Source organism: Apodemus sylvaticus, chromosome 10 (genome assembly GCF_947179515.1).
Source record: "Apodemus sylvaticus chromosome 10, mApoSyl1.1, whole genome shotgun sequence".
NCBI lineage: Eukaryota > Metazoa > Chordata > Mammalia > Rodentia > Muridae > Apodemus > Apodemus sylvaticus.
This window is the reverse complement of record NC_067481.1, coordinates 81,459,035-81,478,462: the sequence shown is the minus strand read 5'-3', so window position 1 is coordinate 81,478,462 and position 19,428 is coordinate 81,459,035. Positions and strand designations below refer to the sequence as shown.

The following is a 19,428-nucleotide window of genomic DNA, read 5'->3' as shown; positions in this document are numbered from 1 at the left end:
CTTAATATTCATGCTGTGAAAGTAAAGGGATATGTGTCAACTGTTGTAGTGAGAGTATAGTCCCTTGGCTTCTGAACTGTGCTGGATTGCTGCAAACAGAGGCAGATTCAGGGTGTGTGTGATCTAACCATATTCCACTGTTGGTTCTTGAGCCCGGAGGGCAAGGAACCCAGATATTCTTGGCTGCACCTGCAGTTCTGACTCAGTTCCTTTGGAGTGGGCCTCAGCAACCACCACTAGAACAAGTTACTGGTGATGCTGTTGAATCTCAGAGGAGATTGCTCAAGGCAGGGATTCCTGGGACAGCCACAGGCAGAATATTCTGAGTCCTGCTAAGCCTGGCTGAAGTAGAGAGGCTGAGTTCTCCCTTCTTTTCTCCTCCCCATTTTCTACCCCACTGCTCGGACTTTCTGAGCTCTTGGAAGCCAGGCCTTGAAATCAGGAGCCAAGAAGTTGACTTAATTAAAACGCCTTATTTATTTACATAGTACTGTGCCAGACCCTGGGCTCATTCGGATTGGAGGAATATTTGTGGTTTAAGTGAACCAATTCTGAGGCTGAAAGTGATGATACAATTCCTTTTATACAGAGTGTAAGAAGCAGACAGACGCCGAAGAAAAGCTTCCGGTTAATCTATTAGCCTACAATTTGATGTTTTTAGGAGAGGATTAGATTTTAATTTAACAAATAGAATAAACCTTAGACATGTGGAAGAAAGGTGCCAGGCTTCTGTCATTCTTTGCCAAGAAGGATCACCTGGCTGATACCATTGAGGTAGCATGAAGCATCTCAGACAGATTAGACTAATTTATGGCACTAAAGGTTTGGTTTTGCTGTAAAATTAGTTATTTTAGTGTGTGTGCGAGCACACACAGACACACATACACACACACACACACACACACACACACACACACGTACACAGGTGGAGATTAGAGGGCAACTTGCACTAATAGGTCTGCTCCCCTGCCCCCTGTAGGTTCTGGGGATTCAACTTGGTGCTTTTACCTGCTGAACCTCTAGTGCTGGGACTATGGTCTTGAAACACTACCATTTACCTGCCCCTTTTGTTCAAAGATGTATTCTTTTCTTAGGATCCATGGTGGTTACAGCAATATGGATAGGTTGTTACCATCTTTCCTAGGCCAAGGCTCAACTGGAGTCTTCCTGTGTTAATAGCAAATGCCTGTGGGCTATTAACTAGTGTTTGTGGCCTGGCTGAATCCCTCCTGTGTATTTCTCACCAATTCCTCACTACACTCCTACAAGGGGGGTGATTCAGTCCCCTTTAATAGATGGATTAGTCAAGGCTCAGTGAGATAGGGTGGAGCCAGGACTAAAGACCTGGGTTTGTTTGACTTTAGCATGCTGGTTTTCTATTCTAGGCAGCCTCTGTCCTAGGCAGCCAAGGATCTTGAAGAACCCATGAGGCTGTCTCTGAGGAGGGGAGAGACAAGATAAGGAATGTCAGGGCAGAGATGTTGACAACGACGAGACCCACCTCCCAGTCTGGGTCTGAGTCTATGTTGGCTGAGCCCTTGTGTCAGCACAGACCCCTTGAAATTCTGGTCTTGTGGAAGTGAATCAAAGTTTACCTCTCCCCAGTCCATCTAGCAGCTGGTCCCAACAGCTCTCCATTTAGTACAGTTTAAAAAGAACTCTGCCTCTCCTTCCAGTTCAAGGTCAAGATCAAATGACCCCCTTGCCCAGCCAGAGCCCATCCACTTCCCGAAAAGCCCCCTTTACAAGGAGCAGAGCCGTGTTGGAGTGAGTGGATGTGACAGCATGAGAGGCCGAGCTCTTCACGGGACAGCTTGAATACTGAAACTAAAATGCGATCCTCTTGCCTAAATATAGACTATCCACTGCATTCCGGCCGCTCAGGCCCTCATGGTGGGGCGGAGTGGGTATGGATGCCCGGGGAGTCTTTTCTTACTAACACAGCCTCTTGATACTGGGGGCTACAGATACAGCATTTTCCTATTCTGCAGTCTCTAGATCAGGCTGTCCTCAAACTCCCTGTGTAGCTAACTGGTCCCTCTACCCCGAACTCACTGGTGTTGGGATTATAGATGTGAACTACCTACCACCCGTGGGCCATTTGAAACTGGGAAGGGAACTCGGAGCTTTGCATATACTAGCCAAACACTCTGCCCACTTGGGCAGAGCCCCAGCCTAGTCTCAGAATTTCTTTTTCTTTCTTTCTTTCTTTCTTTCTTTCTTTCTTTCTTTCTTTCTTTCTTTCTTTCTTTCTTTCTTTCTTTCTTTCTTTCTTTCTTTCTTTCTTTCTTTCTTTTAACTTTTTCACGTTTGTAAATTGGGACGTTATTCCTGGAGCCTGGGGCCACTGGTGAGGACCATGATGGACTTGGGTGCCAAGTGCAAGATTGAATCTGGTTTGCACCATAGGTGCCTGTCTGCTCTCACGCCCAGTTTTGGGTGAAATGCACACACATTCCAGGCTTCTGCTTCCCTGGCAGATGGCTGCTGCATTCCAAGAGGGCGGCACCAAGTCCCGCTTGAACTCTGGGAAGCTGTCCTGACTTCGCTGGAAGGATCTGAGGCATTCAAACTGTCCGGGAACCCCAGTGAGGATGCCGACTTGTTAGGTTGACACCTGAAAATTTCTGGGCCCCTGAGCAGCAAGGAGCCCTCTGTTAAAAAGCAGCTTCTTTGGGGCTTGGGATTCAGCTAAGTCCGTAAAGTGCTTGCCTTCCCTGCACAAAGCCCCAAGCTACAATCCTTGGCGCTGCATAAAACTGTCTGGTGACACATGTCTGTCACCTCAGCGCTCAGGAGGTAAAGGCAGGAGGATCAGAAGTTCAGCTTCATATCAAGTTCAAGGTCAGCCTGGACTCCGTGAGATCCTGTCTCACCTCTGACCGAATATTTCCATTTCCACCTCAAGGATTTTGTATTATCCAGACTTACCGAGGTAGAAGGTGGTGAAGTATGTGTGCAAGTAAGAATACGATTTTGTAAAAGCAAAAACTGTATAGGCACCTAAACGCCTTTCTGCAGCGATCTAGTTGCAGAAAAGACGGTAGATAGTATGCAGCTGTGAACACGGCTGTTCTGTTTACACAGGAGCGGAAAGTCTGCCTCCTACACTGAACAGTGGAGAAAGCAAGCATGACCAGGTGTTTATAAGTGCTATCTCCGTGGAAAGGGACATATGAATATATTTTATGCATATACACAGAATAATTCTGAAAAGATATACCAGAAGCTGGTGACAGCAGTTGTCTCTGCGGTGGCGAGGGATGATCGCAGCCAGGGATGTGAGAGGGACATACTCTCACTGTACACTTGTACCTTGTGAGGGAGCAGCTTTGTGTGTGCATTGCCTGTTTATTTAAATGGCCTGCTTATATAATGGAGTTGGCTAGGCACATTATGGTATCTTTTGTTATAGAACTCTTTGGCATACTGAAAAGATGAGAAAAACAAAAAGAAAGAAAATGGAAAGACTGAGGATTTATTGGTATAGCAAGAAGTCTGTGTTTGATGAGTGTTGAAAAAACCCTGGGGTGATGCAATGTGTGTTACATACGTGCAGATACACACAGACACACTCACAGACATAGACACAGACACATACAGACACACACACAGACATGGACACACAGACAGACATTCATACAGACATACACACAGACACACACACAGATGTGAACACACAGATATGACACACAGATACACTCACAGACAGACATGAGCACACACACACAGACATGGATACACACACAGACACACACAGATATGAACACACAGACACAGACACACAGACAGACACACACACACAGACATGGACACACAGACATGGACATACAGACATAGACATGAACACAGACACACACATACAGACACATAGACATGGAACACAGACATGGGCACACAGACTGACATTCATACAGACATACACACAAACACACACACAAAGACAAACAGATATGGATACACAGACACAGACATACAGACACACAGACCCAGACCCCCCCCTACACACATAGACACACACACAATCCTAGAAAGTCCATAGAAAAATATGGTACTGTATTCTGGATGTCTGAGTTGTGCTCTCTTCCTATTTGCATGTTAAGTGTTCCTGTCAGGAGCACTGGAGGGGATGCCTGAGAAGAGGTCACACAACAGAGCCTTTGTGACTGGGATTAGTGTCCTCATGAAAGAGGCCTGGGGGAGCTCACTGGCACTCTTCCTCATGAAAGTTGCTATCTGTGAAGGCTGAGAGTGAATCCACAATAATCTTGACCTTGGACTCTCCTGGCCCCTAAAATCATGGGCAATAAATTCCCATTGTTTATTAATGACCAAAGGCTGAGCCATTTTATGAGAAAGTCCACTTTTCTTGTCTTTTTCATTTATGATATTACGTATGAATGAATGGCTTCTTGCTGTTGAGAATAGTAAGAAGAATTCTTATTTTGAAAAGAACACAAGAGGAAAAAGAAAACACAACAGCCAAACAATCTGACGTGTTTTTTGAGTGTAAGAGTGGACAGGCTGTAGCAGCATTAGGAAGAACCAGGAGAATTTATAAGAGTTCCTATTGAACCATTAGAAACAATGAATTCATGAAATTCTTAGGCAAATGGATGGAGCTGGAGAACATCATACTAAGTGAGGTAACCCTGACTCAAAAGGTGAATCATGGTATGCACTCACTAATAAGTGGATATTAACCTAGAAAACTGGAATACCCAAAACATAATCCACACATCAAATGAGGTACAAGAAGAAAGGAAGAGTGGCCCCCTGTTCTGGAAAGACTCAGTGAAACAGTATTCGGCAAAACCAGAACGGGGAAGTGGGAAGGGGTGGGTGGGAGGACAGGGGGAGAGAAGGGGGCTTGCGGGACTTTCGGGGAGTGGGGGGTTAGAAAAGGGGAAATCATTTGAAATGTAAATAAAAAATATAACGAATAAAAAAAATTAAGAAAAAAAAAAAGAGTTCCGAGGGCTGAGAAACAGCAAGCAGGATAGGAGAGAAATGACAGTGAAAATGATGTGCTCATGTTGGCTGCCCAAGGATCCGAGTTTAAATCCTCAGTACCCATATCAAGGTGGCTGAGGCAGCTATGAGCTATTATCACAGTGATCCTGCAACGAGATAGGAGATGGAGAGAGGAAAGCCCCAGAAATGGAGGGCCAGCTAGCCTGAGTACACAACTGTCAACCGCAAGATCTACCAAGTCTCCAACAAAGGGAAAAGTGAACACACACAGGCGTGCACTTAAAGAAACGGCCAAGGATAGAAACTTTTGCCTTTGGTGGTTTTTCTTCTGAACTCATTAAACAGTGTGGAGGTCCAAACAAGAACTCTATTAAATCCCGATTTCCATTCTGTTAATATTCTTAATCGGATGCCTTTAATTACAAATGGAGTGTTTCCTTTCTGCTGTATGTAAACTTGTTAGAGGAGAGAAGAAGAAGTTAATAATCTACTCCCACTCTTTAAAGTGGTCCCTGGAAGTGAGTAGGCTAAAGCTTTAATTTTTGTTTTTTGAGAATGCATATGTGCATGTTCGTGTGTGTGTGTGTGTGTGTGTGTGTGTGTGTGCACCTGCACGTGCATGCGTTTGGGTTTAAAAACAACCCCCGGTATGGTCCTCTCCCTCCACACCATGTTTTGAGACAGGGTCTCTTGCTAAGTACTGTGTATACCAGGCTAGCCGGCTTATGATTCTTGTGTTTCCACTGCCTACCTTGCTGCGTGAGCCAGATGACAGGCAGGAAGTACTGAACCTGGCTTTACCTGGGTTCTAGGTTTCCAAACCCATATTCTCACACTTTTTCGGCAAGCACTTCACCCACTGGGCCATCTCCACAAGCCAGTTCATTGCTTTTGAAAGGGCGATTGCTGGTTGGCAAGATGGTTCAGTGGGTAAAGTGCCTTCTGCGAGGGCTGGTTACTTGAGTGCCAACTCTGCCGCCGGAGTGGTGGCAGGAAATAACTGCGTTCTGTAGCTGTCCTGTAACCTCTGCTCTCTAACACATGCATCCCCTACTGCACAAAATAAATATAATGTAATAAAAGTGAAAGTGAGATTGCATATTAATCAAAGACTTGCCTTCCTTGTGCAGATATCATGTCTAGGTCATGACAGATGAATAGACCTATATTTAACCAACTTTGTTTATAACATCACATTATATTTTCCTATGCTTTAAGTTGATTGTTTAATAAAACTGAACATATCAAAGGCTAAATACCAGTAGTAAATTTACCAGTGACTTTACTGCTGAGGGGAGAGTGTACTGGTTGTATGTGAGCTCTGGCACTGGAAGAAGCTGATTTTTTTCCCTTTTTTCTCTTTCTTCTGACTTAATCAAAATTAAGGAAAGACATTGAAATGATTTCTAATGATATTCTGGTATACTCATAGACTGGAGCCTAACATAACCGCCATCAGAGAGGCTTCATTCAGCAACTGATAGAACAGAGGCAGAGCTCCACAACCAAACATTAACCAGAGATTAGAAATCTTGAAGAAGAGGGGAAGGAAGGATTATAGGAGCCAGAGGGGTCAGGAATATCATAAGGACATGACCCACAGAATCAACTAAATAGGGCTCAGAGAATCAACAATCACAAATCCTGTGGGAGTTTGACCTAGGTCCTCTCTCTGTAATGGTTGGGTAGCTTGGTGTTCTTGTGGGAATCCTAACAGAGGGAGTAGGGACTGTCCCTGCCTCTTTTGCCTGAGCTTGGAACCCTTTTCCTCCTTCTGGGTTGCCCTGTCCGCCTTGGTATAACAGTTTGTGCCTAGTCTTAGTGCATCTTGTTATGCCTTGTTTGGTTGATATCCCTGGGGGTCCTTCTCTTTTCAGAAGGGAAACGGAGGATGAGGAAGCAGGGGGGACTGGAAGGAGTAGAGTGAGGGAAAACTGTGGTTAGGATATAATGTATGAGAGAAGAAAAACTAGCTTATCAAAGTAATTGCTAAAGCAAACAAAACAAACGAAACAGAAAGTGAGATGACACAGCCTAAATTGTCTGTGGTCCTAAGATGATATACACATACATATATAGTACATATATGTAAACCATCATACCCAGAACTCCATTCTTGTGGCATCCCAAGGATGCTCCTTAACTTAGGGTTGGAGAAGTCTATGAATTTGGATGGGAAGAAAAGTATTTCAACAAAACAAACTAAATCCCTTTGGCTGCAAGTTTGCCTTTGTTCGGCAAAAATGCAGGCCAGGGGCCACAGACAACTCTTCAGGGGTTGTCACCAATAGAAGTCAAGTCTACACCAACCTGTTCTATTTGCCGCAGAGCTCACGAAATGTTTCCACTTGTCACCACTTCAAAATTACAGTCCTGGCTTATTTGACTGGCTGCCAGACCTTGTTTATTTAATATGCTAAGGAGTGCCTTCCCCACTCTACAATCAATTTGCTTTTCAACATAATAATAACTGCATTTCAGAATAATTGGTCAGCTTTGACTTCCTACCTACATGTCTGCTTTGAGGAGGGGTTTCATTTCATTGCCAACCTGGCCAATGGAAGGATGAAACCCTCAAGATCACTTGCATTCAGGTAAATTCTGAAGAGATGGATTTTCTAAAACCTAGGAAGAAGCCTCAGGGACCCAAGACCATTATGTAAGTTTTCCAAAGTTCGGCCTGTTAACTGAGACCAACAGAGGCCCCTTGCTACTTCCATACTGTTTTGCCGAGTGGTACTTTTCCTTTTGCAGGCGTTGGTACACGAGCCATTGGACTCTGGAGTTGGGTTACTTTCTGTTCTGTTTCCATTCTCTCCACTCTGTCTGTACTTCATAGCCTTTCCTTCTGCATAGCTAGGTCATCACTAGCGAGTGGCTGTGGAACACAGTGTCTAGAAATACTCCTGTCCACAGTGCCAGCTTGACTGGCCTGTGACATCAAGGGAAGGGCGTAGGATGACCCGTGATGGAGAAGTGTCCTGTTGGGTCGGCATCATTTGAAGGTGGATGGAGGCAGTGAATCCGGTCTCAAAGATAAAGAAACCAGAAGCAACACTGGGAAAATATTTTTTTTCTAAATATGTCTTTTCTAAAATTTGCTAGAAATCTAATCAAATGTGCTTGTCATTAGTGACAATAAGCCATGAAGTTGAAGTCTTCCAAAAGTGTCAACAGTAAAAGAAAGGTTTCAGTCCATCTTGCGGTTCATCTTGCCAGGAAACGACCCAATTTTTTTTATGATCTTTATATCTTTGCGAGGTTGTGACTAGTGGCCAAGTGCCCTTCCTTGTCTCCTTCTAAGAACAGAGGTTTCCTGTGTGTGTGTTTTTTTCATATACTTCCTTCCAACATTTCTTTAATGAGAAGCCCATCTGATGGCCTGGATTTGAATTCATAGTCAGCCACTCATCTGAAGCAAAGCTCCTCCAGCTCCTCTGAGTTTACATCCCTAACTGTACAAGAGGAATATGTTCACAAGCCTTTCACATGGAGAGGACAGGGCAGAGGCTGTGGGGTAGCTCGCACCCCCAGCACCAAGTGGGAAGGTCTAATGTATGGAAGTCATTAGTGTATCCGTGGTGGTCAGGGAGTACACTGGCTGAAGACAAAGCCTGCAGATATGAGAGAAAGCAATTTCTAGATGGAGGCTGGCAGCCATCTGCGGTTTTTACAGCTTCACACATACTCATGTAAAGCCCTCATGGAGCCCTTGGTGACCCTCTGGTAGTTATGTGTCCCACTGTGCCCCAGCAGACTTGGCCACCTCCACCATTGGCTCCTGCCCTGTGTACCTGGCACATTCTTCTGCCTAGGCTCTCTCTCTCCTGGTTCCTCTATCCCAGTCCACTTGGTTTCAGTGGAAGGCTAAGATTGGCTCGACTCTCCAGTCCTCCTTTCTTTCTCCCTTCTTTCCTTCCTTTCCCCCCATGAATCTTTTTGTGTTGTTTATGACTCCAAACTCTTTGGAAACTCAAATTTCAGATATTTTTAGAGGCAACTGATAGAGGTTGCTATTTTTTAAAAAAAATGTTATCAAATGGGACATTACAACACACACACACACACACACACACACACACACATACACACACACACACACCCTAAACACAGCTATTACCATTCATTATCATCGTTCCATCTAAAAATGCTATTTTGGTGTCTTAAAATAGAAAGGATATAGTCTTCAGATTGAAAGGACAGTCATTTAGATTGAATACGTTTCAGTTTTTGAAAGAACACAATGTTTTTCTCATTTTGTCATGAGCCAGTCAGTGGAAACTTTGGGCATCGGATCTCTGACAAATTCAGGGGAAGCAGTATGCTAACAATAGGACAGCACAATGAATGTTTACTGAGTACCAGTGCAGAGTCTGATGGATTCTACCGTTTACTAGGTATGTGACCTTGGGCAAGTTCTTGAGCCTCTCTGAATTTGGTGTTTGCATCTGTGGAGACAAGGAAGCCGTGACTTGCCTGCAGGGTTTCAGCTCTACACACTATGCTGTGTGGTAAGGATGCTTCCATAGTGCTCATCCTGTTTCCATAGTCAGGGGGCTTTAGTTCAAAAACACCACCATCCCTCCTGCCTCCCCTTCCCCCAAGCCCCCATGGAATGGACCAAAGGCCTGGGTAGGACTGAGGATACTTCTGGTTGTACAATAGAAGCTTAATCATATTTTCTTGAATTTCCATAAGGATTCTGATTCATGGCTGCCTGGGTATAGGGAGGATGCTGGACGCTGGGTGAGAATTCACCCAGGAAAACTTGTTAAGGGCTGAAGATTCTTGGCCTCTCAAGAGATTCTGGTATGATAGGTTTGTGCTGGGGCCCAAGGCTTGGGCTGTCAAAACTTCCTGTCAGATGCTTCTCATGTACCCATGAGGCTGGGGCTGCTTACAGGGACTCCTGGCCTTAGGTCAGATGTTAATTTTTTTTGTCCAAATTATAATAATACCCAGTAGATCCTGCCCGCTGTGATATTTTATGAGTCCTGGAGGATGTTTTGAGAAAGACCCTGGGAGGAATCCTGTTGCTTCTGCTCAGCCCTCTCCAATACCCACATTCCCCAGTTCAAGAAGTGATACCCAGGTGGCTCTCTGCCAATATCCAGGTTATTCTGGACATACTTTTCTCACCAGCCTGCCTATGCCATCCCATAGCAAGTCTTCAAATCTGTCTGCTTCTTGCTACTTCCATTGTCATCAGCATTGTCCAAATCACTCTTTCCATTCACTGAACTTTTGAGACCTACTGGTCCTACATCGAGTTTGCTTTATATGTTAGCCAGACTGACACACACACACACACACACACACACACACACACACACACACACACACACACACTCACACACACACACACACACACACACACACACACACACACACGAATGTAGATGCTCTTGAGGCCAGAAGAGAGAGAGCACATCAGATCACCTGGCTGGAGTTATAGGTGGTTCTGAGTTCCTCCATGGGAATGGGTGCTGGGAATCAAACTATGGTCCTCTGTAAGAGAAGCAAGAGCTCTTAACTGCTGAACCATCTCTTCAACCTATAGCATTTTATAGAGAGTATTCAGATAGAGTCTTGGTGTGCTTTAACTCTGTCCATAGTGGCTAATATCGCTAAGACAAAAATCTAGGGCTGAAGATGTATCTCTGTTAGTGCCTGCTTGGTGTTCACAAAGCCCCAGGTTCCATCCCAAGCAGCGAGTAAACCAGGCATGGTGGCACATGTCTATAACATCAGCATTTGGAAAGTGAAGGTAGGAGGATCAGGAGTTCAAGGTCATCCCCAGCTACATAGACAGGTTTTGGTCAGAATGGGCTACCCGAGACCTTGTATCAAAGAATAACGCAAAATAACAACTACCACCACCTAAACAGAAACCCACCACTAAATACAAAATCCCCAAATTAAATTGTATAATATGGTCCAAAAGTCCCATCATGGCCAGACTTCTGTCCATGTCCGAAGTCTGTCTTGTCTATACCCATCCTAAGCTCTCATCCTAAGCTCTGGGAGTTCACCATCATTCCCTACTACAGAAGACCTTCCTGCTGCAAGGATCCTCTATCAACATTACCAAAGTAGCTACTTTAAACAGCACTGTTCGGCCTTCTCCTTCCATGTTCCTCCCCTGGGACCTCATGATATACTGATCCATATTAGATAATTCTAGTCTCTGATCACTGATGCATTTGTGTTTCTTTTTGCATTTTTTTCAACCACCTCTTTACCTCCTCAGAAGTAAGTTTCATGGTGCTTAATTATCTTCCTTACCATAGTTTCTCTTAGGAAAATTCCTGGACACAGTATCCATGTGGTACATTCATATTTACTTAGTGGGTGCATGCACAGTTAAAGCTGAGACCCACAGCCCTAGGAGGAAGGCAGGTTTCCTCCAATTTTTCTTCAGCAAAGAAGAAAATGATGGGCAAGAGCCTTGTTCCTAGGAAAGGTCAGCACCCACAATGCACCAGGCTAGGAGAAAACCTAGCTCAAAGTTTGAACACGGATGGTCTGCTCTGACACTTCATCAGTTGGATTTTTTTTTTTCTTTCCCACATCAGGAATGGGCAGGATTTTACCATGACTTTGTCCTTCCTATCTTCTGACAGCGTGATGACAGTGTAGTTTACGGTTTCCTGGAGAACATTTCCTATGATAGCCAGTTGCCACCAGTGAACAGAAAAGGGTCAGGTGCAGTGTAGGAGGTATGGTCTTTACTAACAGCTGGACTCAGCCTTTGGCCCTATCACTCTGATGCTGTGTGACCCTGGGTAAGAATCTAACTGTACGGAGCTTTGGTATATTCATCTATGAAGAGGTAGCAGTTACTACACACTGCATCTCTGCCAGAGTTATTGGGGGGGGGGCGATGTCATGGGAAGTCCTATAGAATGTCTATACAAAGTATGAACTACATAACCACATGCTGAGTAGTCATGTAGAAACCTTGATTAGTTCAACGATCCAGCTTTTAGTACAGAGCCAAGGACACAGTAGATACTTTAAGAAGTCTTTGGCTAAATATTTAACTCAGAGTCAAGAGTAAGTTACCTTAGTAATATTTTCTTCTTTTTGGAAGGATTCTGCTTTTAATTTTTTCCCCTCCTCACCAAGTTCTCAAAGTAATTGTTTTCCTTGAAGGAATCTCAAAGGCCGAGTTGGAGGCTCCACCTACATTTGTGGGGATGATTCTGTTCTAGGTCTGAGACCCTCATTCTTACTTGCCCTCATAATGAGTGGAAATTCCTCAGCTCCGATTTGAATGAGAAGAGAGCCCAATCAGTTGCTGTTTGGTTCAGTACTGTATGGGGCACAACTGTTTCTTTGAAACTGACCTTCATTTATTTAGAGGGGAGAGTAGTTAGTTCAATAATGGCTTCCTAGTGCCTTTCAGCATTTTAAAAGGCGGAAGAAAGATTTGGAGCGAGGCAAGTTTCCAATGTTTTCTAAACAGCTCTCTAGTCCCAGCCGCTTGTTGGCTGCCTGGCACTTCGTACCACCCCTCCTCACATCCCGTACTGAAATACACACTCCCTCAAGAGTCCTGCCACTTCATTAGACCTTGACCACGCTGTCTCCCCTCTGCTGGGAGCTGGTCTTCATTGTCATACCCGGCAGCTGGAGGTTCTCTTGGACATTATGCATAGTCCATGAGATAGAAGTCCTTCTATATTCTAGTCCAGATTCTCTGTCACGCCCTGGCTCGTTTCCAGGGGAGCAAAGAAAGAAGTTCTTGTTTGATGACATGCATCTCTGATCCTGAATAAGTGAGCACTGGTCCCTGGTGCAACTTAGTCTGAGGCCCCAGGGAAAGGGTGAGGAGAGCCGAGTGGGGGCAGAGCAGGTGGGGAGGGCTCCACGGGGGCCTTCGCTGCAGGTGGCCCAACCCTGCTCCCAAAAATAAAAATAAGGGAGGAAGAAAAACAAATGGGGCCACAGAGCAGGGTCCTGTAGGGCTATGTCTATTTTCCCTCCTTCTAGAAGGAATCCCAACCCTTCTCTCCTATGGAGAAAGCAAACATAGCTATGGAAATCTGGTGGCACCCAGGCACCTGAGAGTCTAGCTGGATTGGAAGATATTCCTACCTTACACTTCCCTGCTTGTCGAGTGTAGCCTTCCGCGTGTCTGCTTCTGCCTTCTCTGAGTAAAAAGTTCTGGATGGAAAATTTAGAATTTGGAACCATCTTCAGATGCTCACAAAAAGAAAAAAAAGCTCCTATTGCCTAACATAGTACTTCCCACTGGATTTGTAACCTGGAGGAACTGCAGTTTCATCTTGCTGTGGTGTTCTTCAATGATTAAGAAAGCAAGCATCGATTGTGTACCTTCTGATTGAGTTCTTGACTACCTTTCTGAAGCCATTGGAAAACCATAGCTCACCTACATGGGTCCTCTCATCTGTGGGCTTCCATGGAAGAAGGTTGCTATATTGGGCTTGTTCAGGGACAACATATGGGGGGTTCCCAGGTGATCATAGTGTAGATAACTAGAGTTTCCATTGGTAGGAGAGGAGAAGCAAACTCTGCGAACACCATGGGCTGGGGACATGGATGCCTTTCACTACTATTGCCTAGACATGAAGGACCCCAGAGACTAGGAGGGCAGGGTCTCAATAGGCATGAACAGAGAGTCAAGGAACACCCCCAAAGGCAGGCTTGACTACTTGAAGCATACGATACAGAGAGAAGCCATACCATCTCACACTACTGGTAGCTGGGGAAGATCCGAACTAGCAACATTCAAGGATGCTAGGCTCTAAAGGGAGCTTAGGGATGTTCTGACCAATGACTTTCAAAATCTCAGTTGTGATCCACCCCTTCAGAGTCTCCTGGGGGTCTGATTAAACATGTAGATTCTGGATCCATCCAATTTGCTGAATCAGAGCCTCTGTAAGTTCAACCTAGGGGACTATGTTACTATGGAGTTTCTCAGGTGCTCACTGTATTCAGTACATTTCCTCTTCATCTCATTTAACCATCTTGTTATCCATACATGAGCTTGGAAGCCCAGAGAGGCACAGCAATGGGCCCAGGGTCACAAAGCTAACTAGTGGCCAAGAGCAAAGTAGAACTTAGTAGCCTATAACACCTGAGTCTCATCTTTCCAACCTGTTGGGAGCTTTTCATTTCCCTTGAATTTCAGAGACAAGGATTGAGCCTATGATGATTTCTGAGTGAGACTGGGCTGTCTTTCTTCTTGCACATGGTTTGGCCATAGCCTCTGTATATTTGTGGGTGGATCTGGGGGGAAGTTAACAGGTGCTGGATTGGCAAGAGAAAACAGAGGAAATGCACGGCTACCTACAAAAGAGTGGGGCTTGGCTGAGAGTACTCACACCTAATTTTGATTAACTGCTTGCCGGGGGTTCACACTCTACACTGTCTTCTTCTTACATCAACACAACTCCTTAGAGTGAATATCAATTAGTCCATTTTGTAGATGAAGAAACTGAGGTTGACATAGGAGCAGTGCTTACCTCAAGGTCATACGGCTGATAAGAGACCAAATCACACCTCCACAGAAACATGATCTTTGGAATGGTCTGGTACAAGACAAGCTGTCACCCAATGTTAACAGAACAAGAATGCCAAAGGTCCTAAGACCTTGAGAAGGGGAATCATACTCCTCTGCAGTGGGATGCAATCACTGCTGGGGCAGAATTTTAAGCTTTTTCTATTTAACACCATTTGAAGAAATATTTCTGAATGGCAGAAGTCTGCCAGACTTCCTTAAAAAAGATCACATAGACAGTATGTTGGATAGATTTTTTTCCTTAAAAAAAAATAAAAAGGAAACTCTTGGTAAACAATTACTTCCTTTTCATTCATTTTTTTTTCTCTCAGAAGCAGTGTGACTTTGGAGTCATAGTTGCTGGAGGGGTTTGGCCACCTTTGAGACCCTGCAGGTATGACTGGTATGTGAGGTCTGTGGTATTCAGTAGTGCCCCCTCCTCTGATAGCATGCCCCGAGAACATCCTTCCATTCATTTCCCTCCAGTTCCCAACAGGAATAGGAGAAGAAATCAAAGCAGATCAATGCACCAGAGAAGGGACAAGGATTTCCCAAGCCATGTGAACAGCAGCATATCACCGCACTGTCTTCTCTGCTTACCATTTAGCCAGATCTTGTCTCCCCCCACCCCCGCCCCGTCCCCCTAGCAGGAATCAGGCAGCGTTTTGAACAATTCACTTATCAGGACCACCAAGCCAAATAAGATGGACACATTTTTGTGGGGGGGGCAGGGACCAGCTGAAGGCACTGAATTCCATTTTGCCTGGGTTTGGCGTCTTATCTCTGAAGGTGAGGGTCAGCTATAATTAAATTCTGAACATTTCATAAAGCGCCAGAGTTGGGAGCATTTTGGGGGGTGAAAACCGAGAATGTTTCCTCTTTGAAATTCAAAGCTTCAGAAACTTAAAGGCCCGGAAGCTGTGTGGCTGTAAGATGCTCCTATTATCTGGTAAGAACCACAGTGCAGAAAGGGGAGAGCCAGCAGGGAGGGAGGAGAGGGAGACCGCAGCCTCTGCAAGGCTGAGAAACGTGGTCCCTGCAAATATTGAATGAACACTGCCTCTCTCTGTAGGAGCCGCCTCCCTGCTTCCCCAATGCCGCGTCTGCAGTAACTACAAACTATTTGGTATTCTGCGTTAGTGACGCTGCCTTCTCAGATACATCGTTACAACTGAAATAACACTGGCATGATGTTGGAGCCCAGTGTCCTTTTTAATTATTAAACTGAGGCCAGTGACTGAGTCATTCCACATCCCAGATTTTCCTCCTGTGCTTCTATTTCAAGTGCCTAGTATCTTAGCTTTTTTTATTCACCAACACCTGAGTTGGTTCTTAGCCAGTTCCCCAATCTGCAAAGCCCTTGCAGAACAAATAGTATTATCCAGTCTCCAAACACACACCGATGGCATAAAAATAACCAAACCCACACAAGAACTTTGGAGTGAGCTAGCTCATCAGGAAAACCAAGGCAGGAAAAGGTCTATCTCCCCCTCTGCCAGTCCCCAACTTACCAAGCGGAAGAGCGATGAAGAAGGGAAGCCAACATAAGATGAACATTCCGACTACAATGCCCAAGGTTTTGGCTGCTTTCTTTTCCCTGGAGAACTTAAAAAGTTTGACAGCTATGGAACTCCTGGGGTTGTGGCCCTTGGCCTTGGTACTGCTGAGCGTGTCCTCATGAAAGTTCTTGGAGTGGATCCTCAGGGTCAGCTCCTTGGAGTTGGACATTTCCTTCATGACTCCCGCCTCCAGATTCTTGGTGGTCCTCTTGGCCACGATGTAGACCCGGCAGTACATGACCAGGATGACCGCGAGTGGGATGTAAAAGGAGCCCAGGGAGGAAAAGAGGGCATAGAAGGGTTCTTCTGTGACCCCGCATTCTTTGTCGTCATTGGGCGCAGGTTCTTTCCATCCAAGGAGAGGCCCGATGGAGATGACCGTGGACAAGACCCACACACTGAGGAGCGCCAAGATGGCCTTCCTGCGGGTGACCAGCGTAGGGTACTGAAGAGAGTATCGCACCCCAATGTAGCGATCAATGGAGATGGCACACAGGCTCAGGATGGAGGCCGTGCAGCACAGGACATCTACTGCTGCCCAGATGTCACAGAAGATGCGCCCCAGCACCCAGTAGCCGAGCACTTCCAGGGTGGCCGAGAAGGGCAGGACTGTGAAGCTCAACAGCAGGTCAGCAATGGCCAAGTTGACAATGAAGTAGTTGGTGGGCGTCCGCAGGTGCCGGTTGCAGGCCACCGACAGGATGACCAAGATGTTGCCCACGATGGCAAAGAGGATGAAGGCGCCCAGCACCAGGCCCACAGAGATGGCCCTGGTGACGTCCAGCTGGGGCAGTGTGGAGTTGCTCGAGGTCTGGTTGGGGCCAGTGAAGTTGGCATCTTTCAACTCTCCCCAGTGGGCAGGTGCTGATGTGTTGTGGCCGGTGTCCAGATCGGGATTCATTTTAAAGTCCGCCCTCCATAGCCAGGGAGGAGATTGGGCTCGGAAGGGCTGCGACCAAGGCTCCTCAGCTGCCCTGAAACTTTGCTCCCTCCGTGGTCTTCTTTCCAGAGGCGTCCTCCTGGCGAGAAGTCATCTCCCCCGGGCAGCCTAGCCCGGCAGCACGTCGCCTGCCTGCACCCAGCGGCTCGCTTGCCTGTCAGAGGGAGGAGGAGGAGAGAGGGGACGAGGCGGCAGCTCCAAGTTTAATGGTCCACGTCAGGCGCGCCTGGCCGGTCTGGCGCGGGAGCGCAGGGAGGAGCGGGCACGGGGCCGGGGGTGCCCGGCTGTGCCCGGCCTGCGGCGGGTCTGCGGACCGCGGTGCCTTCTCCGCCCAGCGATCGCGAGGAGGGTCTGCTTTCAATGAGCCGCCTCTGGGCTGACTGCACGGCAGTGACATCAGGCGGGGAAGCCCGGGCGCCCTGACTCTGTGCGGCACTAGGGGGCAATGCGGGTCCAGCCAAGGCGCGCAGCCCCGACGCCAGCGCCAGCCTGGTCGGCCTGGAGACCAGCCGCGCCCGGCACCGCTCCCTCTGCGGGGATGGGGCGGGGAGCAGAACAGGGGATGGGGTGTGGGCATCCTGGTTCATACACCCCAGGGGCCCCGCTGGGATTATTTTCCCTCCTGTTCACGCTTAGGTTAAAAGGTAGGGTGGGGTTGCTTACCTCTACTGGGGGCTCCTGGAGTCAAGCCATGGGTTCAGAGGAATGTGCAACTTCTTCACAACTGGCTTCTACAAAAGAAAAGAAAATCCCCTCGCGTTAGGCAGGTGGCAGAGACTTGAGTCACATCTGAGACCAGGCGGACACTTTAGTTCCCCCTTGCAACCTCTTCGGCCTTGATAAAACCTAGAAACTTCTGTTTGCTCATTCATTCGTTCATTCACTTGTTCATTTATTCCCTGCACACATTCCTTCAGTGGATTGTTAATGTCCACCTCCGGACAGTGGTTCCGTTCTTCAACAGTTGGAGGGAGGGGTAGCCAGATTCCTGACCTGCAAGTGGGTGCTTACCAAAACAAGCAAAATCTGAAGCATGACATCTAATGACAGGAGTTAAGGAGAAGATTAATTGAAGACAGGAAAATGCATGCAGCCAGGGTATGGGGGAATATGAATTGGATTTTTTTTTTTTTTTTAATGACAGAGTTTGATGTAGCTCAGGTTGCTACCTGAGCTCACCATATAGCATAAGGATAACTTTGAACTCTTGGTTTTCCTATGGCCACCTCCTGAGTGCTGGAATTACGGGCATGTAGCACTGTTGTCAGTTTATTTGATACTGGGGATAGAACGCGAGGATTCATGCATTCTAGGCAAACACATACTCTACCAATTGAGCAGCATCTCCAGTCTGAACTTGACATTGTAAGTAGGGGCTTCGGGGTGTCACTAAAGAGATAGTTGAGGGAAGGAGGAGGGAAATGTGAGAGGGAGCTAGTTGGCTCTCTGGGAATAGAGTGAGGGCAAACAGATTGCTAAGCCCTGGCGAAGGGGCTTGGGGGATCGTGTTGTTTGTTAGTTCTTTTCTTGTATTACCCTGTACTCATGTTGAGATGGGTAATTATAAAAAGCCCCCCTCCCCCCCCCCCAAAATTTGTCAAACCAGGGAAGAATTTTCTTGTTAGTTTTTTTTGAAACAAGGTCTTCAGGTTGGTTTTGAACTCAAGATTCTCTGTCTCCCAACACTTAGATCCTAGACCATGTGCTGAGTTCAGGCTGCCTTTTCTCATGACTCACTGAGAGAACTAGTCTCAGTTTGATCTCTGTTTTGAGCATGGGACCCGGGTTATAAGGGAAGTCCAACCCCCTTTTCAAGTACATATACCTCTTGAGGAGAGGAACTGTGAGTTGGAGTTGAACCCCAATTACTGGGTCTCCTTATTGTAGTGCTGAGCACTGAGCTGTAGAAGAGTCGCTGTTCTTACGGGGGCAAGATAGAGGACGGAGTGGATGGTAGAGCTGGGGATAGTTTTTAAAATGGCTTCTGGGAAGGGACCCACATTTGCTAAACTCCTGTGGATAGTCAAACATTTACTTATTTCCTTCTTCCATATCTCTCTGTATTCTTTTCTCTTTTTGAATGCGTCTTCCTGTCTAGCTCCCACTGGTCTTGAGCACACTCTGTAGACCAAGATTGCCCCTTAGGTTACGGGCATAAGACACCACACCCAGCTTGGCTTATTATTATTATTATTATTATTATTATTATTGATTCTTCTTTAACAGTTCTCTGAGAGAGGCATAACTGCTTTCTGTGGACACATGAGCAAACAGGGGGTTAGGGAGTTAGTCATATGTTAGTGATATGCAGCAGGGGACAGGGCAGTGGCTGCTGAGTTAGATACCTGATACTCGTTTCTTCAACTCCACAAGCCACAACCCAGGCTTCTCATTTCTGCTTTTGATAATCACTGTATTTTGATTAAGGG

General features: G+C 46.2%; 1 protein-coding gene across 1 annotated transcript in view; it reads right to left on the bottom strand.

Moving 5' to 3' along the window:
• Adra1b (adrenoceptor alpha 1B) overlaps positions 1-17,449 on the bottom strand; it is a 60,268-nt gene extending 42,819 nt beyond the window's left edge. Inside the window, exon 1 of the mRNA XM_052196637.1 lies at positions 16,012-17,449. Coding sequence (XP_052052597.1) covers positions 16,012-16,960 — 949 coding nt within the window. The 5' untranslated portion in view covers positions 16,961-17,449. The remainder of the gene's footprint in view (positions 1-16,011) is intronic.
• Positions 17,450-19,428: the final 1,979 nt, after the last annotated feature.